Source organism: Typopeltis vanoorti, chromosome 10, assembly GCF_054136105.1.
Source record: "Typopeltis vanoorti isolate ZY-2024b chromosome 10, IOZ_Tvanoo_1.0, whole genome shotgun sequence".
Taxonomy (NCBI): domain Eukaryota; kingdom Metazoa; phylum Arthropoda; class Arachnida; order Uropygi; family Thelyphonidae; genus Typopeltis; species Typopeltis vanoorti.
This window is the reverse complement of record NC_143558.1, coordinates 42321298-42346209: the sequence shown is the minus strand read 5'-3', so window position 1 is coordinate 42346209 and position 24912 is coordinate 42321298. Positions and strand designations below refer to the sequence as shown.

The 24912-nt window shown below is 35.4% G+C and overlaps 1 protein-coding gene across 5 annotated transcripts in view; it reads right to left on the bottom strand.

Moving 5' to 3' along the window:
- The window catches only part of LOC150102365 (mitotic checkpoint serine/threonine-protein kinase BUB1 beta-like), a 386807-nt gene that overhangs the window by 49779 nt on the left and 312116 nt on the right, over nucleotides 1–24912 (bottom strand). For all 5 annotated transcript variants that reach the window (XM_090399214.1, XM_090399217.1, XM_090399216.1 and 2 more), the window contains one exon: nucleotides 14275–14450. In XM_090399214.1, coding sequence (XP_090255340.1) covers nucleotides 14275–14450 — 176 coding nt within the window. The remainder of the gene's footprint in view (nucleotides 1–14274; nucleotides 14451–24912) is intronic.

Here is a 24912-nt window from a genome sequence, read left to right as displayed (position 1 = left end):
CCATTGACACCATATAACTGCAGCGTATTGAATAACTAGGCCTTTTGAAAAGGCACCTTGTTATATGTCTTTTCCAGATCTACAAAACTTAAATACAGATCTTTGTTATATTCCCATGATTTCTCAACTATTTGTCGTAAAGTGAAAATCTGATCCTCACAGTCTCTATTTGGCCTGAATCCAGCTTGTTCATCACCAAGCTTTCCTTCGACAATTCTTCTTAACCGTTTTTCAAGTATACTTGCATAAATCTTACCAGGAATACTCAGTAAGGAAATACCTCTGTAATTCTCACATTCATGTTTATTTCCTTTTTTATATATGGGTACTGTGAGAGCTCTACTCCAATCATCGGGAATTCATCCCTCTGTCCAGGCCTTTTGAACTATGCAGTGCAGCCACTTTTATATTTTGATATTTTACATCCATACTTCAGCATTTCTAGTCAAATATCATCTATTCCTGCTGTCTTTCCACATTTCAAGCCTTTGATGGGTTTTTCTACCTAAAGTATAAATATGTATTCCTGACTATATGCCTGTTGAGTGTTTTTTTTACCATTGTGCTATCACTGCTTGTTTCATTTAGCAATTTTTTTTAAGTAATTACTCCATATTTCAAGGATATCTTTTTCTCCAGTTTTCATGTCACCTTTATCATCTCTAGTTCCTTTTACAACATTCTTTCCTCCATTTCTGAGCTTCTTCAACAACCTCCAGAATATCTTGCCACCTTCTTGATATTTATTTTCTATGTTCTTACCAGTCTTCTCATGACTTTTGTTTAGCTAGTTTTACACAGTGTTTAGCTTTCTTACATTTGTCTCTGTATTCTCTAAGAGCACAAGCTGACTTTTTTGCCAGGAACTTTTGATATGCTTTCTTCTTTTCCTTCCCTGCCCCTTTAACTTCCTGTGTTCACCAAGGAGTTCTGATTTTTCTATCCTTGCAGACAACCTCATCACATGCCTCTCTTGGTGAATCAACCAGGGTTTTCTTCAAGGCTTGCCACTGAATCTCAAAGGTTTGGTTCTTGTTCTCAAACTCTTTCAATTTTTCTTCAATAATCTTGGTGCATTTTAGTCTACAGTTCACATCTGAGAGCTGCTCAACTTTTATTTGCTTTAAAACTTTCTTACATGTTATTCTTTTCAATATGAAATTCAATTTTATCCTGCTCAAGACTAAATAGTGATCACTTCCAATTTCAAATCTTCTGTACACTCTGGTGTCCTGCACCGGGGAGAAAACATGACTATCAATAATAACATAGTCAATGAGACTTTTCTTGTATGTATGAAGCCAACTAGGCAGGAGATTCTTTGATATGAATCAACATCAACTTTATGCTTACCCAAGTTTTAGATATTTTCTATTGATGTCATACTTGTTTCTTTTTCTAAAATTCAGAAGCAAAGAAAAATCAAACAGCATGTTGCACCAGAAGAGAAGAAAGAAGAAGATAATCCCTTTTATAAAGAACTACAGAATGTCATAGAGAAAGAAATAAAACAGACTATTTACTACTAGCAGGAGATTTAAATGCCAGAATAGGAAAGAAAAAATTATAAAATGCATGGAGATATGGAAAACATATATTTTGTCATGCTTTCTTTTAGTGTTACACGGTGATCAGCATTCATTTTTGAAATTATGGATTCTACAACAGTGTTCAAAAAAAAATGAATATATTTTGTCATTTATAACATGAAAATAATGAACTAGGTATATAAACAAAGAAACACATAAATACACAGTCAACTAGAAGATGATTACATTATTACAAATTTTAAAATAGCAGAGTTCATCTTGGATGAGATGTAAGAGCATATCATGGTTTTGAATTAAACACTGATCATTTTATGTAATAATCTAATTGAAGCCGAAATGGCTACAATAAATAAGAAGAAAATGCCCATCACCGGAATTACAAAATTTCTTCATTACAATATTTCTAAACTAGGCAACAATTTTGAAAGTTTATTTTTCACTTGGTTAGAATATAATAAATTTAGTTTAATCCTTTATCCAAGTGTGAGCAAACAAAGTTTGCGCCTGAAAGTATCTTCAGGACTGTGGTAAGGTAGTGCAACACCAGGACGACTCGTTGCAAAGGTGGAGCAAGCTACTACTACTCCTATCTCAGTATCTCCCATAATGCAAAACACATCTCCTTGCGGATATGTCTAATGTTATGCATTAAGGGAAGGGCCACTACCCAGACTAGTTTCGACCTTTATTGAGGTCTCTTCAGTGGGAGCCAGGCCCAAGTGGAGATACCAGCCAGAAGCATTAGTAAAGTCATCTCTACCTATAGGAGTTGCCAAATGGTCTGTCACCTTTTTAATAAATTACTCTGGATTTAGAGAAAGATGTTTAAAGTTTATTTTTCACTTGGTTAGAATATAATAAATTTAGTTTAATCCTTTATCCAAGTGTGAGCAAACAAAGTTTGCGCCTGAAAGTATCTTCAGGACTGGGGTAAGGTAGTGCAACACCAGGACGACTCCTTGCAAAGGTGGACAAGCTACTAACAGCTTCTAACTTACAAGCTTCTAACCAAGTGAAAAATAAACTTTCAACATCTTTCTCTAAATCCAGAGTAATTTATTAAAAAGGTGGCACACCATTTGGCAACTCCTATAGGTAGAGATAACTTTACTAATGCTTCTGGCTGGTATCTCCACTTGGGCCTGGCTCCCACTGAGGAGACCTCAATAAAGGTCGAAACTAGTCTGGGTAGTGGCCCTTCCCTTAATGCATAACATTAGACATATCCGCATGAAGATGTGTTTTGCATTATGGGAGATACTGAGATATGAGTGTTAGTAGCTTGCTCCACCTTTGCAAGGAGTCGTCCTGGTGTTGCACTACCTTACCCCAGTCCTGAAGATACTTTCAGGCGCAAACTTTGTTTGCTTACACTTGGATAAAGGATTAAACTAAATTTATTATAGGCAACAATTTAAAAATTCACTAATGAAAAAATAAAGCACACAAGAATTAAATGATATAATAAATTTAGTTTAATCCTTTACCCAAGTGTAAGCAAACAAAGTTTGCATCTGAAAATATCTTCAGGACTGAGGTAAGGTAGTGCAACACCAGGCAACTCTGAGCAAAGGTGGACCAAGCTCTCATTACTCCTTGTCTCAGTATCTCCCATAATGCAAAGCACATCTCCTTGCAGACATGTATACTGCTATGCATTAAGGGAAGGGCCACTACCCAGACCGGTTTCAACCTTTATTGAGGTCACGTCATTGGGAGGCAGACCCAAACGTGGAGATACTAAGGCAGAAGCAATAAGAAAGGTCATATTTACCTATAGGAGGGGCCAACAAGTGTACCACTTTATTATTGAATTATCTGGATTTAGAGAAAGATGTTGGAAGTTTATTTTTCACTTGGTTAGACTATAATAAATTTAGTTTACTCCTTTATGCAAGTGTAAGCAAAGAAAGTTTGTGCCTGAAAATATCTTCAGGACTGAGGTAAGGTAGTGTAACACCAGGCAACTCTGAGAAAGGAGGACCAAGCTCTCACTTTACCTCAGTCCTGAATATGTTTTCAGGTGTACTTTATCCAAGTGTAAGCAAACTTTGTTTGCTTACACTTGGATAAAGAATTAAACTAAATTTATTATAGAGTAACCAAGTGAAAAATAAACTTCCAACATCTTTCTCTAAATCCAGAGTAATTCAATAATAAAGTGGTACAACTGCTCGCAACTCCTATAGGTAAATATGACCTCTCATATTGCTTATGCCTTAGTATCTCCATGTTTGGGTCTGCCTCCCACTGATGAGACCTCAATAAAGGTTGAGACCGGTCTGGGTAGTGGCCCTTTCTTTAATGCACAGCAGTATACATGTCTGCAAGGAGATCTGCTTTGCATTATGGGAGATACTGAGACAAGGAGTGATGAGAGCTTGGTCCACCTTTGCTCGGAGTTGCCTGGTGTTGCACTACCTTACCTCAGTCCTGAAGATATTTTCAGGTGCAAACTTTGTTTGCTTAGATTTGGATAAAGGATTAAACTAAATTTATTATAGTCTAATCAAGTGAAAAATAAACTTCTAATTAAATGATATAGAGGAGAAATGTGAAAATCTGAAACAAATCCTGACAACAATAACAACAAAGAGTAAATTGGAATAGGAAAAGAGGACTATATAACTAGAACAGAGAAACAGAAACTGCAATAATAATAATAAATAAACTAGTGACCAGAAATGTCTAAATTTCAATAAAAGCAAAAATAAATTACAAAAGGAATAGAGAAGAAAGAGAAAGAGAGACAGACAGACAGAATGAAGAATTATGTAACAGAACTAGAAAAAGATATATCTAAATCACAAACAAAAACCTATAAAATAATAAAACACATGAACAAAAAAAAAAAATAAAATAAATAAAAAAATAAAAATTTGAAGAAAATGTAAAAATACACAAAGAAACTAAGAAAAGTGGCCACTTATTTTTAAGATTTCTGTATTGATAATTAAAAAAAAAAAAAAGTAAAATTTTATTAAATGAAGTACCTAACAAAAATATTAAAATGTCAAAACTAAAAAATTGCAACAAATAAAATAAACACCAGGAGAAAACGATATAATTATGCACCCGCACAAAAATTCAAGTAAGAAATTTAATGAAAGACTCCTGAAATTCTTTAATAAGGTTTGGATTTCTGGAAAACCTAATTCTTGGGGGGGGAATACTGGTTATTCCAATTAATTAAAAAAAAATTATTAGAAGAACAAAACAGATTCCATAAAGGCCGATTTTGCATAGACTCAAATTTTACTCTAAATTAATACTTGAAAAGAGAAGAAAATTTTAAAAAGAAATGCATATGCTCTTTACTGATTATGAAAAAGCCTTTGACATAATTAAGGGACAAAAATGTTAAAATATTAGCTAATTTAAATATACCAAACCAGCCCTTACAATCTGTTAAATATATATATACTATATATATACAGCAAATAAAGTAGTCAAATTAGAACAACTATTAGAATTGAAAGTCACATCAAGAAGAGTACAGTAGAGATGTACCTTATCACCTTACTGTTTAATACATACATACACCTAGCCCTAAATACCCTCACAACTTGAACAGCACATAAACCTTTATCAGCAAATCATTTAGATTTTAGCACATGAAAACTACAAGTGCACAGAAGAGTGCACACCCAAAGTCTGTGAGGCCACATATCAATGGTGGCACCATCCAACAGAAACACTACCACTGCTTGCTCCAAATCCACCTTAAAGATAGCAATGCTCGGGTATTGTTTCTTCAGCTACTCTCTCAAGTTCCGACCACAATTTGAAGTCCAACAGATTCAGATCAGGACTTCTAGACAGCCAATCAGATGTTATAGTGAGGCACATTTGCCTGCAAACACTGTTGTGTGGTCCTCACCTTGTGTGCAGGGGCTAAGTCCTGTTGGAAGGTCTACTGCCTACTGTGAAACAAGGTGGCGTTCAGGGGCTGTACCACAAGTTCCAGCAGTGTCTTGATACACTTTGGGAGAGGTTTTGAATCCTTTCTCATAGAAAAACAACTTAGATATGTCACTCCCCACCAAACCATCACTGATGTCGGATGATGACCTCTCCGAATACTGGATGATATGGCCCGTGCTGCACAACCATCTTGGGCATATATCCAATTGTTTTGGTAGTTAAATGACTCTTCAGCGGTGAAAATCTTCCCATCTTTGGAGAGGATATCTGTGTCTGTCATTCGCATATTGCTGGAGAAGTTCCTTTGATTTTCTCTCTCTCTAATGTTTAAGTTGTAGTGTGAGGAAGTGTCTAGTAGAACAATGATAGGCTGATACCCCCAGTTTATCAGTAGTATATGACATTGTTCTGTGCAAAAGCGATCATCTCTTGCAACATCACAGGATTACAGCAGAGGCATGCCTTCACAGCCTCCACAAACTTGCATCCTAATGCAGTATGATCGACCTGTTCTTTGGTGGTCAGATATGTCTTTTGTATCATTATAACAGTTAACAGTCCAATAGACATATTAAACATAGAAAAACAACTTAGATATGTCACTCCCCACCAAACCATCACTGATGTGGGATGATGACCTCTCCGAATACTGGATGATATGGCCCGTGCTGCACAACCATCTTGGGCATATATCCAATTGTTTTGGTAGTTAAATGACTCTTCAGCGGTGAAAATCTTCCCATCTTTGGAGAGGATATCTGTGTCTGTCATTCGCATATTGCTGGAGAAGTTCCTTTGATTTTCTCTCTCTCTAATGTTTAAGTTGTAGTGTGAGGAAGTGTCTAGTAGAACAATGATAGGCTGATACCCCCAGTTTATCAGTAGTATATGACATTGTTCTGTGCAAAAGCGATCATCTCTTGCAACATCACAGGATTACAGCAGAGGCATGCCTTCACAGCCTCCACAAACTTGCATCCTAATGCAGTATGATCGACCTGTTCTTTGGTGGTCAGATATGTCTTTTGTATCATTATAACAGTTAACAGTCCAATAGACAAACATCATACAAATCCCAAGTGCTTTTAGTGTGTTGAAGGTAATAGGTGGCTGCATTCCAACCTTGTTAAGTGCAATTACAGCTACACGGTTATTATAATCTCCCCACTGTATGTTAATGCATACAGCTAAAAAATTCTCTCCCTACTGATAAACATGCAAATGTTGGCTGCACAAGGCGCCAGTAACAGAACTAGGCTTGTGCAATTCTGTGGGCAGCATGGACGTGTGCAGAAGTTGTAACAGTATTTATGGCAAGAGTGTGTATATATCACACAGAGGCATACTAACTTATAACAATCTGGAAAAGCATAACCCATCTGTTATACATTTAAATCCACAAAGATAGACACACTTATTATTTGCAGGTGATCGTGTTGTATTAACTATCAGAAGATGATTTACAAATATCAGTAAAATCATTAAATGAAATCTCAGAATAATATATCTAAAGTAAAAAAAAAAATAAAATAATGGCATTCAAAGGAGAAAACCAAATAAAGAGTAAAAAAAAGTGATAGATAATAAAATATTAGAAAGAAGTAAATACTTTCATATACCTAGGATGTAATTTATCATATGAAGATGAAAAAGATAGCCATTAAAATAAAAAATTTTGTTCAAGTAAATGGCATAATAAATAATATATTTAAGCCATCCCTGGTACGATAACATATCAGAATCATACCATATAATGTTCTGTCTAATAAATCAACTTTTTTTATGGTCTGTTTTTTTCTTGACATATTCTAAAAATTTGCTTCCATATTATAAAGGAAGAAGAAAAATGCATTCACATAGCAGAAATAAAAGTTTTCAGAACAGCAGAATATACCAAGTGGAATCATAAAACAAATGAAATTTTATAATCTTAAATAAAAAACAAATATTATATAAGTAAATATATACAAAAACGGACAGAACATCTAAATTGAACAAAAGCAGATTTCCAAAATATTATACAGATTTAAAAAAAAAAAAAAAAAAAAAAAACTAGAAGTCCAAGAAAGTGATGTATGAGACTGGAATAGGCCACTTTACCTAAAAAACATGATAAGAAGATTTTTCTGAAACTAAACAATTCACATATTATCCAGATGCAACAATTAAACTTCAAGGGGGGCAAAATCTTATTAAATGAACACAATAATAAATATGCATGGTTATTTTGTTCCAATTAGACAAAAAAAAAAAAAAACGCCTGTACTTTGAAACTAATTTCCAAAAGTGATTAAGAGCACTCATGAAGTCACAAACCTCAGTTCATTTTCATTGGTATTTCAGTTGAACAAACACATACATACAGAGTGCTTTTTTTTTAAACACAATAAAATTTCGCTTACAAAAATCAACAAGCTTATAGCAGACTTAGCATATCTATTTAACAAGTGTCTAGCAGCATCACATGTCCCAAAGGAGTGGAAAAACAGTAAATTTGACCCACTTCACAAAGTGTGGTGATAACATTACAAATTATAGGTCCATATGTATATGTGTATCTGTAGTCGTTCAGGTATTGGAAACATTGGTGAGAGCTAGGACATAAAAGTGGGTTGATAACAGCAGTACTCTCAGTGATGGTCAGGGGATTGTTAAAGGGAGGACATGTTTTATCAAATACTAGAACAAGATGACAAATACATTGGACAAGGGAGAGATGTAGAACATAGTAGTATATTTAGATTTGCAATGGCTTCTGACAGACTGCCACAAGGTTGGTAACTAAATTGAAATAAGATGGGATTACTAAATTAGTGAGTTGGACAGGTGACTGTGTGTCAGATAGGCAGTTGCAAGTTGTGCAATGAGACAGTATCAAGAAAGAGGAAAGTCATTAGGGATTATCACAGATCATTTTTGGATCTGCCCTTATTGTTTAACTTATATGATAATGAGAAATCAAGGAGATTGGCCTTACAGAAGGATTTGAATAGACTGTTTGCATGGGCAAGTGAGTGGAACTATCAATTCAATGTTGCTCTAATTACCAACATTGAATTGATGCTTGGCAGACAACTCTTCTTAACAAAATGCTGTCAGTTTTCTCCTTTTGATTCTATCCATGATAGCTTATCTTGGGACAAATAATACTATACTTTATCCCTTGCTTTGAAGTACTTTGACTAATATATATATATATATCATTATCCAGATAATCTTTACAAACATTCCACTTAACCAGCGTTTATTTCGTTAGAAGTACTGGCAGTTGCTGCTATTTTCCTTTAGGAATATTTATTGGCTTTCCAGTATAGAACCATCAAGGTTTTGCAAGCTAGAGACACCTTGTGAAGGATGTACTTTTCACCTATGGAGGAGCTGAGACCCACTTCAGCAGTGGGCCCCAGCCACTTCTTTGCCAATCTCCTCCATCTAAGACCATATAAAATTCATTACCTTATCCTAAGGTTTGTGAGAACTACTGTCTAATTACTTTGTTAATATTTAGAACTGAATTTTCTTTTGGAAATTTGAAAATCTCCAAATGTGCTTGAAATTTTATATACTAGATTTCTAATGCATTTCTTTTCCAATAAATGTTAACATAGCTTTTTAAAACATGTGAAACTTCCACATTTACTAGAAAGTACATATCTCAATTTAAATCATACTATGAGATTTAGTTACATGTTGTAAAATTGTAGCTTAGAATTTTACAAGCACTATACATCGACTTTTACAGAGGTCACATCTCAAAAGATAATGTTATAAACTGTTATAAAAATAACCTTGTATATCTCACTACAAAGAATGCTTAAAGCCTTTGTAAATAATCCGATGGGAATTACCTTGCTAAAATTTTGTAAACAGAGAATATTCAAATTTGATAAAAACAAGAGTAATGCTTTGTCATTGGAAACTTTATATTATTGCTCTGACTTTGTGAATAAGAAACTTTTGTTTACCAGCACCGTGACTACCTTCAAGATCAATGTTAAAAGGTCGGCACTGATCAGACAAGGTTCCGTTATCGGACAAAACGGATTGTCGGAGTGCACTTAGAAGAAAGAAATAGTCGCCGTTAGTAACAAATCAAGGAGTCACACCGAATCCTTCGGGGAATCTAAACCCTTCATGCAGGGTTCCGAAGGAGGAATACTAAGTGACGACAAGAACATCGAATATTGGCAGTTGACTATCAAGGAGACAACTATTCTGCTAGGTCATGCCAGAGGTCGGAAGGACGGCGGTCCACTGGAAGCCAGGAAGTCACCTAAACCTATCGTGTAACAGTGGAAGGTTGCTTGGAGCGATTGACCGAGGAGTGGACTTCAGTACCGGAGAAGAATGCATATACTCCGTACGTTGGAATCCTCGCCTGAGCCCATGAGTGCCGGAAATCTGGTTCCATACCCTCTCACAACATTCCTGATGAGACGCCGGTGATACGAGACACTGTAGGAAGATATCCAAAGCCCGAGACGGAAGAAAAGTTTAGGACTATAGAATGGAACCATGAATAAGTGAGCGACAAAGATGACAGAGATTATGTGAGTTTGTTCCTTTTATATGTACTATGTTTTTTTTTATGTAATCTAGGAGAACAATTTATAATGGACTGATAAAGTGTTAAGGATAAGCAATGTCTATGAGGAAGTTATTTATTGGCTTGTTAGTAATTGGAGTACATGTCTGTAATAGCTTAGTATAGCAAGTTAATTTCCTTATGAATAGATAAGAAGAGATAAGAAATGGGGTGCTTAAGGGTCAAAGCTGTATAATTGAGAGGAGACCTCTACGTAGCCTTTAAAGGAATGCGGAGAACCGACCAGGGCTTCTGACCTAATGTCCAATCCTCACCTCCTCGTGGTGCACCCTGTTGGATATCTACTTTGATACTGAACGAACGAGGATGGGCTGGCAATTTTGGATTTAGCCGACCAAATTGTATTCTTATTGGTTAAACCAAAATAAAAAATGATGGTACAACATGACAAAATTTCATGCCGGCTAGGGTGTCGCCGGTTAAATAAGGCACCCGTTGTTTTCGCCAGGGAACCAGGGCGAACAGCGAAAAGTCAGCTACTGGAACAAATTTGAAAACAAACCCCAACTCAACATCACCAGAGTTAAAGATCGGTACTATCAACGTAAGAAGCCTGAATGGCAAAGAAATGGAGCTAGCCGAGGAATTAGATAAGTACCAGATCGACATAATAGGGGTGACTGAAACAAAAAAAGACCAAAACTGGTGAGATCTTTCTGAGCAATAAATACAAAATGTTATATTCAGGCAATGATAATCAAGGAAAAGAAGGAGTAGTCATAGTATTCAACACAAAATACGAGGCTAATCCTCTTGAATGGCAGTCAGTCTCAAGTAGAGTCATGTGGGCAAATATGAGAATGGGAAACTGGACAATGAGACATATTTGTGCCTATGGTCTCACAGAAGGTTCTACTAAGGTAGCAGTGGAGGAATTTTTTGACGCTTTAGAAAAAGCAACTGACACAATGAAAAAGGAAAAGTTGGTCCTTGTTGGGGATCTAAATAGTAGAGTAGGAAATGATTGTGAGACATACAAAAATATTTTGGGAAAATTTGGAGAAAAGAGCAAAGCTAATAATAATGGCAAATATCTGTTGGATTTCTGCTCAGGACATGGACTGGTTATTACTAACACCATGTTCCAACATAAAAATGTGCACAAATTCACATGGAGAGAAGAGGCTAGGAATAAGAAAAGTCTCATTGACTATGTTATTGTTGATAGTGATGTTTTCTCCCTGGTGCAGGACACCAGACTGTACAGAGGATTTGAAATTGGAAGTGATCACTATTTAGTCTGGAGCAGGATAAAATTGAATTTCATATTGAAAAGAATGACATGTAAGAAAGTTTTAAAGCGAATAAAAGTTGAGCAGCTATCAGATGTGAACTGTAGACTAAAATACACAAAGATTATTGAAGAAAAAATGAAAGAGTTTGAGAACAGGAATCAAACCTTGGAGATTCAGTGGCAAACTCTGAAGGAAACATTGATTGATTCTGCCAGAGAGGCATGTGGTGAGGTTATCTGCAAGGATAAAAAAAATCAGAACTCCTTGGTGGACACAGGAAGTTAAAGAGGCAGTGAAGGAAAAGAAGAAAGCATATCAAAAGTTCCTGGCAAATAAGTCAGCTTTTACTCTTACAGAATACAGAGACAAATGTAAGAAAGCTAAACAGTGTGTAAAACTAGCTAAACAAAAGTCATGGGAGGACTTTGGCAAGAATATAGAAAATAAATATCAAGAAAGTGGGAAAATATACTGGAGGTTGTTGAAGAAGCTTAGGAATGGAGGAAAGAGTGCTGTAAAAGGAGTTAGAGATGATAAAGGTGACATGAAAATGGAAGAAAAAGATATCCTTGAAGTATGGAGTAAATACTTTGAAAAACTGCTAAATGAAACAAGCAGTGATGACAGCACAGTGATAAAAAACACTGACCAGGCATGTAGTCAGGAATACATACCCATACTTGAAGTAGAAAAAGCCATCAAAGGCTTGAAATGTGGAAAGGCAGCAGGAGTAGATGATATTCGGCCAGAAATGCTGAAGTATGGTGGTATGAAAGTCTTACAATGGCTGCACTGCATAATTCAGAAAGCCTGGACAGAGGGACGAATTCCCGATGATTGGAGTAGAGCTCTCATAGTACCCATATATAAAAAGGGAAATAAAACTGAATGTGAGAATTACACAGGTATTTCCCTACTGAGTGTTCCCGGCAAGATCTATGCAAGTATACTTGAGAAACAGTTGAGAAGAATTGTGGAAGAAAAGCTTGGTGAAGAACAAGCTGGATTCAGGCCAAATAGAGGCTGTCAGGATCAGATCTTCACTATACGACAAATAGTCGAGAAAGCATGGGAATATAACAAAGATCTGTATTTAAGTTTTGTCGATTTGGAAAAGGCATATGACAAGGTGCCAAGAGAGAAGCTATTCAATACGCTACAGTTATATGGTGTCAATGGGGCATTATATCAAGCAATACTTAGTCTTTGAGTTGTAAGTCAGAAGTTAGAATTGAAGCAAGTACAGGAAGATGGTTTAATGTTAAATCTGGTGTGAGACAAGGATGTACATTATCCCCTCTGTTATTCATTATCTATATGGATCACTTTATGAAGGAAAGTGGTATTAAACCTGACATCAAAATTGGAGATGTTAATGTCAGCTTTATGCGGATGATGTTATACTTCTAAATAAATCCGCTACAAGTCTGCAAAATTCTCTGACTAAATTGAATAGCTGTTGTAATAGATATGGTATGAAGGTCAGCAACAAAAAGACAAAGACAATGAAAAAAGGCAGAATCATTGAAAATGTCAACTGTGTTGTTAATGGAGAACCTGTGGAACAAGTGAAACATTTCAGCTACTTAGGCACGATTTTTAGGCACGTGAAGATGGTAAATTAAATATAGAAATAGACAACAGAATCAGTAAAGCTGGTATGGTGGGAAGTCAATTGAATAAATTCATATGGAATAAGAGAGAAATTAGTCGGAACACTAAATTAGCTGTATACCAGACTGTGTTCAAACCAGTTTTAACTTATGGATCTGAGAGCTGGGTCAGAAGTAAAACACTTGACCAAAGACTACAGACCACATATGAGAGTCCTGAGAAAGATTAGAGACGTGAACAGATGGCATCAATGGCAATATCATATTAAAAATGAGGATATTAGGAAAGAACTTGACATTGTCAGCATCCAGGAATGCGTTAGCAGAGCTAATCTCAGATGGTATGGTCACTTAAACAGAATGGGAGAGGAAAGATTAGCAAAACAAGTGTTCTCTGCCAGGTTGGCAGGAAAACGACCCAGAGGAAGACCAAGATATAGGTGGATTGATACGGTACAAAGTACCTTAGAGGATAGAAATATAAGATCTGATAATTTTGGAGTCTTGACAAGTAACAGACTAATTTGGAGGAAAATTGTAGATAGGAAGTTAGTAATGATGTAATTTTTTCATGTAGTACTGTCATATCCTGTACACCCCTTGAGGGTACATGGCAGGAATTTGATGATGATGATAGATAAGAATTTTATTTAGTAAGTAGGAAAGTGAAAGTGTATTTTATGTTGTACAATTGTCAAGAATTGAGAAGGAAGTTTAACATTTAGTTTTTTTATGAATAGGTAGAAGGAGTAACCTTCATATCATACAGTTGATGTAATTTTGTCTGAGTGTAAATAAATGTGTTTATTATATGTCAATGCTGCCTGATCTTTGATTTACGTACAATGCCCTGTTTCTAAATAAACTCGGGCCTGCAAGTGGGAAACAATTACAATATTAGAAACAAGTAAGGTATTAGAAGCGATATTAAGTACATATGGACCACGACTGTGTGTGATAATTGATTAATAGGAGTTATGTTAGAGAGAGAAAGAAGTCTGCCGGACGTATTACCAAGTCTTACGCCGAGAAAAGAATACTAATGGCGCAGTCTAAACAAATAAATTTCCAGTGCTCTTAGGCATACGACAGGAACTGCGGAAGGTAGAATATACTTTGTACTAGTGAGTGATATAACGTTACATAGATAGAGATATCAACGAAGGAGTCATAAGATAGACAAGGTATTACAAAGGCGTGCAGCCGATGACATTAATAATATAAACGGCAACATTAAGTATCTTTACAATGTTGTATAATAGTCAGTGAAAAAAATTACTGGAATATGGGAACTTTTAATTTATCAAGTTTATAAAAAGCAGCACAGTAATATAAAACAGATATACCAAACCAAAAGTATTTTGTTTTAGTCTTTCTTGCAATTCATAACAAATATAAAATTCCCATTTATGATCGTCAGATTTTTTGATAACTACTATTTCTTTATCATCCTTATCAGCAAGATAAACTGTTGAGTAGCCACCAGCAGCCAGGTAATTCACAATATGATACCTGTGTTTACCTAGAAAAAAAAAGTAAAATAGCTTTTTATCTCAAAATTAATACAAAGACTTAAAGTGTATTACAGCAGTTTGTAGCAGTTATGACAATCTTAGAATTTTTAAACTTCGTGGCAGATATTTTTAAACTGTTTTTGAGAACTGAATCAGGAAAGACCTCTCACATTACTAGTGAATTAGAATGCAAAAAAATAATGTTGCCAGTTTGATTAAAAATTATTTTCTGACCAATTCAAATTAAATACACATATTTAGTGCAGTGCTTAACATAATAATGTGCCAACAGCCACTCTTATGGAAGAGTAGAGGGGTGTGCGATTTTTTTTTTCCTGGGGAGAGGCACCTCTTCATGTCATATATTTAAATTTAATTCATCCGACAAACAAAGAAAAAATTTACGGCATGCTGATTATTGACAATTATACAAACTCCAATCAACAGAGTTTGGCATACTTCAAGATAAGTGCCATCAACATATGCAGCATCAACAGAAAAGAAATGGACATAACAAATGAACTCAATAAGTACCAGATCAACATAACGTGTTATCAAAACAAAGAAGACAAAAGCAGATGAGATTCTTCCAAGATACTTTTAGGGTTAAACTATGTTATATTCAGATAATGATGCAAGAAAAGGAGTAGCTGTAGTGTGCAACACTAAACACGAGAATAATCTTGAATGGCAGGCAATATCAAATAGGGTGATGTGAGCAAATATCCGAATGGAAAATTGAACAGCAAGTTATTTGTGTTTATGAAACAACAGAAGATTCTACCAAGAAAGAAGTCAAGGAATTTGAGAAGGCAGCTAACACAAAGAAAAATTTAGCCCTTGTTGAAGATCGAAACAGCAGAACAGTAAATAATTACCAGACATACAGAAAATCGGGAAAATTTGGTAAGTACCAGCTGGATTTCTGTTCAGGACAATGGACAGATCATTACTACTATTTTGTATCAACATAACAGTGTGCACAAATTCAAATGGAGAGAAGATACAAGAAGTACCAGTGACTATGTTGTTGTTGATAGTGACAGCTTCATTCTGGTTCAGGCCACACAAGTATATAAAGGATTTGAAATAGATCGCCATTTAGTTTTGAGCAAGATAAAATTAAATATATTACAAATAAAAATATAGGTTTCTTTTTAAAGCATAACTTGAGTTGCTTTTAGGGTTAAATTTTAATTTTAGGGTAAAGTTTAACCCTAAAATTTACTTTTAGGGTTAAACTATGAGCTCAATACACAGTCATTAAAAAATAAATAAAAGTTTGAAAACAAGAACCACCAAACATTTGAGATTTTTGTTTTCTTCAGGATCAGGGGCAGATGAAGACAAAAAAAAAGGATAGATTCAGAGAGGCATGTGGTGAGGTTATCTGCATGGACAGTAAAATAATGGCAGACTTTCCTTAGTCTGCCATGAACATCATTGCAGACTAAGGAAATTAAAGAGGCAATCAAGAAAAAGAAATAAGCATAAGAAATGTTCCTGGCAATTAAGTCACATTGTTCTCTGAGAGAATGCAAAGAAATCAGAAAGCAAAGCAATCAATAAAACTAGTTAAATAAAACTCATGAAAAGACTAATAAGAACATACAAAGTAAATATCAGAAGGGTGGCAAAATGTTCTGCAGGTTCAATTAAAAAAAAGCTTAAAAATGGAGGAAAGAGTACAAATGAATCAGAGATGACAGAGACAGCATGAAAAGATATTCTAGTTGTCTAGAGTAATTACTCTGAAAAATTGCTAAATGAAACAAGCAGTGGAGGAAGGGTGGCTCGAAACATTCATGAGGAATGCAACAGGAACACAAATATCAATACTTGAGGTAGAAAATTTATATTATCCATTTTTATTATATTATATAGCATATAATTTTATATATAATATAATATTATGTAGTATTATATTATATTTTTCATCTCTGTAATAAGATTGGTTTACACCAAGTGTTAAGTAATTAGATAAGAGTTCATTCCAATTAGTGCAATGACTTAGAATCCAGAAAATTATTGACTCGAGTCCCAAATAAAAAATATATACATTTAATGAAACTAAAACATTATATACATTTAAATAAAATTATATAAATAACTACAAAATAAATTGCATCCAAGGTATTCAAAAATATGTCTACACTTTAAAGATTTTCTTATCCTGAAAGATTAAAATCATTCATTCTCTGACTGGCATTCTATTACTGGATTGTTTAACATACACTTAATCACATCTAACAGGCTAAACACCTTGTTTTCACAACAACAAAATGTTCAGAGCCAGTTTCTTTGTTAGGTCCTTTCAGAAAATATAAAATTTACTTCTTTTCCATGGGATGCTTTATCTTCCTTATGTAGCATACAATATTATTCCTCCTGTCTCACTAAAGTATAAATATTCTTACCTCTCACAGTTGAATTTGATGCACAAATTACCAATTTTTGTACCAAAGAAAGATGTTTCTTCCACTACTTCATAAACAACATATCTAAATAAAGCTCATGTAAAGCCACTTGATAGTTTCAGATTTTACTAATTCCGTAGCTTTTTCTAGTAGAATAACAAAGAGATCCGCTGTCCTTTAGACAGAAGACAAAACTTTCCATTCAGCATTTCCTCGAATATTGAATTTGAACATCAACTTCAATATCTTATTTTATTTACTAAAAACTTGTTGACAGTCAACTTTTTCCAGTTTAAAGACTCACAGTGCTACGATTCCTTTTTGGAATCTTCTATTAATATTATCCCAACTGTCACATTTTTTTAAAAACTTCTCAGGAACAAAATTCTCCAATTGCCATTCTCAAAATTTTATTCTCTCTCTACTTGTTTTTCTCATTACTCTGATGCAGAATGATCTCTGTCAGCTGTCAATCACCCATCAATCTCCTTGGCAAGCATGCATGCTTCACGTAAATGGCAAGCGAGAAATTACATTGTAATGGCCGATACATAGTCTTTGTTAGTGTAATGAGTATGTCTCCACAAAGAACAAAAGATGTCTGAACACGTAACAGATATGAATTACAAGACAAATTATTATGAACTATCAGAATCAGAATCTAACAAGTACATCAATTTTCAATTGCTTCACATTTCATTTGATAATAATATTAGTAACAGGCACAGGAGCACAAATATCAATACTTGAGGTAGAAAAAGTTATTGAAAACATGAGATGTGGAAAAGCAGCTGGAGTATATGATATTTCATCAGAAACACTTAACCATGGACGTTTGAAAGTTTTGTGGTGGCTAATTCAGTTTTAGAATTATGCAAAAGTCCTGGTAATAAGGTTGAATTCCAGACAATCAACACATTCATTGTCAATCACGCGATATCGCGTGATATGAGTTGTCGCGCCTCGGCCGATCACGCGTTAGCACGTGGACGTCGCTATCAAGTAAAAAAAAGAATTGGCCACCACACGAAATTCCAATTTTCAGCTTGGCAATGAACGTGTTAAAGTAGAGCTCTCACTGTATTCACCCGTAAAAAGGGAAATAAAACCATGAGAATTACAGAGGAAATTCTCTACTGAGTGTTCCTAGTAGATTTATGCAAGCATACTCAAGAAAATGGCAAGAAAAATTCTGAAGGAAAATTGGAGAACAAGCTTGGTTCAGGCCAAACAGAGGTTGTCAGAATCAGATTTTCACTTTATAAAAAACTGTTGAGAAATCATGGGAATTTATTATTATTAACACGTTCATTGCCAAGCTGAAAATTGGAATTTCGTGTGGTGGCCAAATTTTTTTTACTTGATAGCAACGTCCATGCGATAATGCGTGATCGGCCGCTTGGTGAAAACTCGCATCACGCGATATTGCGTGATTGGCAATGAACGTGTTAAACAAGCCTTCATGGAGTCAAAGACTCATCTAGGAGGTCCTTTTATCTCACACACATTTCATCATACCATGCCTTAAACACATTCAAACTCCTTGCAGACGCCACACTCTCAGGCAAGGCATTCCAATCACTCACAACTCTGCACGAAAAAAACCTGCCTCACTCCCCTACTCACATCCTCTTTATACAGTTTCCAGGGATGACCTCTGGTTCTCCCCTGATCTCCCACTATTCTCTGTAGAATTTCTCCACCATTGATCCTATAACAACCCCTTACCAACTTGTAGGTCTCTATCATATCTCTCCTCTTCCTTCTCTCCACTAGACTCTGCAAATTACATCTTTTCAATCTTTCTTCATACTCGACATTCCAGAGGTCAGAAACTACCTTAGTCAGTCACCTTTGGACCCTTTAAAACATCTCTTCATCCTTCTGAAAACCAGGTGACCAAATCTGGGCACAATAGTTCATGTGTGGCCTAATCAAAGCCTTATACAATGGAACAAGAATCTCCCTACTTCTACACGTTAGTGTCCTCTGCATCATTCCCAGAAGTCTTTGTGTTGTCTTCACAATTTTGGTGATGTGTCCCCTAAATTTTAGATCCTTATCCACTATCACCCCAAGATCTCTTATTTCCTCTACTTCCAACAATATATTCTCACCAAGCATAAATTCTGCATCCCATCTTTGTTTTCCAAATTTTAAAACCTTACATTTTGCAACATTGAACTCACATCCCCATTTGCTTGCCCAATCACTCAATTTATTCAAGTCTTCTTGCAAGGCCACAACATCTTCACTACTCTTTATGGTTCTTCCCAACTTTGCATCATCTGCAAACAACTGAATATCTCCACACAAATCTTCGCCAATATCATTAATATACAAGTTAAATAGTAATGGCCCTAAAACAGACCCCTGAGGCACTCCACTAGTGACTTTCCTTTTCCTGGATATTGCACCCCCATACACAATGGGAATTTAACAAGGATATGTATTCACATTTTGTATATCTGAAAAATGTATAAGACAAGGTACCAAGAAAAAAACTGATCAAAAAACCCAAATTTATGTTGTAAATGGAACATTATATAGAGCAGTGCATACTTTATGCTTCAGCTGTAATACAGCAGTTTAGAATTGAAGTAGTACATGAAGGTAGGTTGATGTTAAATCAGGTATGCATGAGACAAGGCCGCACACTATGTCCACCATTGTTCATCATTTATATGGATGACATTATGAAAGAAAGTGGTATTAATCCTGATATCAAAACTGGAGATGTTAATCACAGCTCTGTGCTTTATGCAATTGATGTTATACTTCTAAATAAATCTAGCACAAGTCTGCAGAATTCCCTGACTAAACTGAATAACTATCATAATAAATTTGATATGAAAATCAACAATAAAAAAAGACAAAGACAATGAAAATGTGCAGAAATAAAAACCACTGCATCCTGAATGAAGAACCTACAGACCAAGTAAAATATTTCAGTTATTTAGGCACAATTTTTAATGAAGATGAGAAACTAAATATTGAAATAGAACACAATTAGCAAAGCTGGTATGCTAGGAAGTCAATTGAATAAATTTATATGGAATAAGAGAGAAATCAGTCAAAGCAAACTAGCTATATACAAGACTGTGATCAAACCAATTTTAACTTATGGATTAAAGAGCTGGGTTAGAAATAAAACACTTGATCAAAGACTCGACACTGCAGATATGAGTGATCAGATGGCATCAATGGAAACATAATTAAAAACAAGGATATTAAAAATAAATTTAATACTGTTAGTATTCAAGAGTGTTTGAGCAGAGCTAACCTCATGGGGTATGATCACTTAAACAGAATGGGAGAGGAACTGTTAAGTTTTTTTTTGTTGTCAGGATTGTAGAAAAATTATTCAGAGGAAGACTAATCTAAATGGAGCGATATAGTAAGAAATGTGTTAGAAGACCAAAATAACAGATCTAGCAGTATTGGAGTCTTCTCAGGTAACAAATTCATTTGGATGAAAATCGACAAGAAGCTCGTAATGATGTAAAATTTTCATGTAGTACTATCATAACAGGACATTTTTTATGGCTTTTTCTATTTCAAGTATTAATATTTATCCTGACAGCATTCCTCTTGAATGTTTTCTACCACTCAGCCATCACTGCTTGTTTCATTTGACAATCTACCAAAGCAATTACTCCACACATACTCTTCCCTCCATTTCTAAACAATTTAAATAGCCTCCAGAATAATATTTTTTTACATTCCTGATATCTTTTATTTTCTTACCAAAACCATCCCATGAATGTTGTTTAGCAAGTCTTATACATTGCTTAGCTTTCTTACATTCTTCTCAACATTCACTCAGATAACACTGATTTAATTGCAAGAAATTTTCAATATACCTTCTTTTCCTTGAGTGCCTCATTCAATTATGTTCACCATAGTTAGATTGTATTATCCTTATAGAGATCTTCAACACATTCAAGAACATACTTGTATTTAGTGTTTGGTACTTTAGCTGCAACTCGTTTCCCTTGATCATAATTGCATGTATATATTATATTGTATTTCTTACTTAGAAAATATTTCACCTGAGTGTCTTCTTTGTTTTGCAAACACCTATTATGTTGGCTGACATTTATCCAATTCTTCTGCTAGTTCCATTTCTTTTCCATTGATGCTTATGTCGTCATCATCAATTTCCTGCCTTGTGCCCTCAAGGGGTGTACAGGATATGATAGTACTACATGAAAAAAATTACACCATTACTAACTTCCTATCTACAATTTTCCTCCAAATCAGTCTGTTACTTGTCAAGACTCCAACATTATCAGATCTTATATTTCTATCATCTAAGGCACTTTGTACCGTATCAATCCACCTATATCTTGGTCTTCCTCTGGGTCGTTTTGCTGCAAACCTGGCAGAGAACACTTGCTTTGCTAATCTTTCCTCGCCCATTCTATTTAAATGACCATACCAGCTGAGATTAGCTCTGCTAACGCATTCCTGGATGCTGACAATGTCAAGTTCTTTCCTAATATCCTCGTTTTTAATATGATATTGCCATTGATGCCATCTGTTCACGCCTATAATCTTTCTCAGGACCCTCATATCTGTGGTCTCTAGTCTTTGGTCAAGTGTTTTACTTCTGACCCAGCTCTCAGATCCATAAGTTAAAACTGGTTTGAACACTGTTTTGTATACAGCTAATTTAGTGTTCCGACTAATTCCTCTCTTATTCCATATGAATTTATTCAATTGACTTCCCACCATACCAGCTTTGCTGATTCTGTTGTCTATTTCTATATTTAATTTACCTTCTTCACTAAAAATCGTGCCTAAGTAGCTGAAATGTTTTACTTGTTCCACAGGTTCTCCATTCACAGCACAGTTGACATTTTCAATGATTCGGCCTATTTTCATTGTCTTTGTCTTTTTATTGCTGACATTCATACCATATCTATTACAACAGCTATTCAATTTAGTCAGAGAATCTTGCAGACTTGTAGCGGATTTATTTAGAAGTATAACATCATCCGCATAAAGCAAAGAGCTGACATTAACATCTCTAAATTTGATAACATGTTTAATACCAATTTCCTTCATAATGTGATCCATATAGATAATGAATAACAGAGGGGATAATGTACATCCTTGTCTCACACCAAATTTAACATTAAACCATCTTCCTGTACTTCCTTCAATTCTAACTGCTGACTTACAACTCAAATAAAGACTAAGTATTGCTTGATCTAATGTCCCATTGACACCATATAACTGCAGTGTATTGAATAGTTTCTCTCTTGGCACCTTGTCATATGCCTTTTCCAAATCTACAAAACTTAAATACAGATCTTTGTTATATTCCCATGCTTCCTCGACTATTTGTTGTAAAGTGAACATCTGATCCTGACAGCCTCTATTTGGCCTGAATCCAGCTTGTTCTTCACCAAGCTTTTCTTCCACAATTCTTCTCAACCGTTTCTCAAGTATACTTGCAGAGATCTTGCCGGGAACACTCAGTGGGGAAATACCTCTGTAATTCTCACATTCATGTTTATTTCCCTTTTTATATATGGGTACCATGAGACCTCTACTCCAATCATTGGGAATTCGTCCCTCTGTCCAGGCTTTCTGAACTATGCAGTGCAGCCACTGTAAGACTCTTATACCACCATACTTCAGCATTTCTGGTCGAATATCATCTACTCCTGCTGCCTTTCCACATTTTAAGCCTTTGATGGCTTTTTCTACTACAAGTATGGATATGTATTCCTGACTGTATGCCTGGTCAGTGTTTTTTTTACCACTGTGCTATCATCACTGCTTGTTTCATTTAGCAGTTTTTCAAAGTAATTACTCCATACTTCAAGGATATCTTTTTCTCCCGTTTTCATGTCACCTTTATCATCTCTAACTCCTTTTACAGCACTCTTTCCTCCATTCCTAAGCTTCAACAACCTCCAGAATATTTTGCCACCTTCTTGATATTTATTTTCTATATTCTTGCCAAAGTCCTCCCATGACTTTTGTTTGGCTAGTTTTACACAGTGTTTAGCATTCTTGCATTTGTCTCTATATTCTCTAAGAGCACAAGCTGACTTATTTAACAGGAACTTTCGATATGCTTTCTTCTTTTCCTTCACTACCTCTTTAACTTCCTGTGTCCACCAGGGAGTTCGGATTTTTTTATCCTTGCAGACAACTTCACCACATGCCTCTCTGGCAGAATCAATCAATGTTTTCTCAGAGTTTGCCACTAAATCTCAAATTTGATTCCTGTTCTCAAACTCTTTCATTTTTTCTTCAATAATCTTTGTGTATTTTAGTCTACAGCTCACATCTGAGAGCTGCTCAACTTTTATTCGCTTTAAAACTTTCTTACATGTTATTCTTTTCAATATGAAATTCAATTTTATCCTGCTCAAGACTAAATAGTGATCACTTCCAATTTCAAATCCTCTGTACACTCTGGTGTCCTGCACCAGGGAGAAAACATCACTATCAACAATAACATAGTCAATAAGACTTTGATTATTCCTAGCCTCTTCTCTCCATGTGAATTTGTGCACATTTTTATGTTGGAACATGGTGTTAGTAATAACCAGTCCATGTCCTGAGCAGAAATCCAACAGATTTTTGCCATTATTAATAGCTTTGCTCTTTTCTCCAAATTTTCCCAAAATATTTTTGTATGTCTCGCAATCATTTCCTACTCTGCTATTTAGATCCCCAACAAGGACCAACTTTTCCTTTTTCATTGTGTCAGTTGCTTTTTCTAAAGCCTGAAAAATTTCCTCCACTTCTACTTTAGTAGAACCTTCTGTGGTACAATAGGCACAAATAAGTCTCATTGTCCAGTTTCCCATTCTCATATTTGCCCACATTACTCTACTTAAGACTGACTGCCATTCAAGAAGATTAGCCTTGTATTTTGTGTTGAATACTATGGCTACTCCTTCTTTTCCTTGATTGTCATTGCCTGAATATAACATTTTGTATTTATTGCTCAGAAAGATCTCACCAGTTTTGGTCTTTTTTGTTTCAGTCACCCCTATTATGTCGATCTGGTACTTATCTAATTCCTCAGCTAGCTCCATTTCTTTGCCATTCAGACTTCTTATGTTGATGGTACCGATCTTTAACTCTGGTGATGTTGAGTTGGGGTTTGTTTTCAGATTTGTTCCAGTAGCTGACTTTTCGCTGTTTGCCCTGGTTCCCTGGCGAAAACAACGGGGGCCTTGTTTAACCGAGCGACGCCCCAACAATGTTGTACCATCATTTTTTATTTTGGTTTAACCAATAAGAATACAATTTGGTCGGCTAAATCCCAAATTGCCAGCCCATCCTCGTTCGTTCAGTATCCAAGTAGATACCCAACAGGGTGCATCACGAGAAGGTGAGGATTGGACATTAGGTCAGAAGCCCTGGACTAAATAGTGATCACTTCCAATTTCAAATCCTCTTTAAAGGAATGCGGTTCTCCGCATTCCTTTAAAGGCTATGTGGAGGTCTCCTCTCAGTTATACAGCTTTGACCCTTAAGCACCCCTGATGCTTATGTTGAGCATGCCAATTTTGAACTCTGCTGGTGTTGAGTTGGACTCTGATAGCCTACTTCTTTTTGCTGTTTGCTCTGCTTCTCCAATGAAACTAGTGTGTATGTGTGGAGGAGGGAGGCGGTTCCCTGTTTAAACAGGCAATACCCCTGGTATTGCCTATTTAAACAGTTATGCAACTCCATGCTTTTCTATCATTTTATTTTGGTTTAAGCCAATTTATTTATTTATGCTTAAGGCTACATGAAAACTGGTAAGTGAAAGGTACAATCACAATTTCCAGAAAAAAATGATGACAATCTTGACATATAAAAATTCATTACATAAAAGGCACAACCTGCTTTCTAAGTCTTTCCTTTTTTTTTAAAATATAAAGCAAAAGTAACTTATCATAATTAAGCCAGAGACAATTATCGTCCTGCTGCACCAAGGATGACAAGGTTGCATGTTCTCACAACATAAAAGTAGTTGTATCCGAGGTTTAAGTAGAGAGCAGTTGTGTCTTGTGTGAGAAAACTTGATCCATTAGAG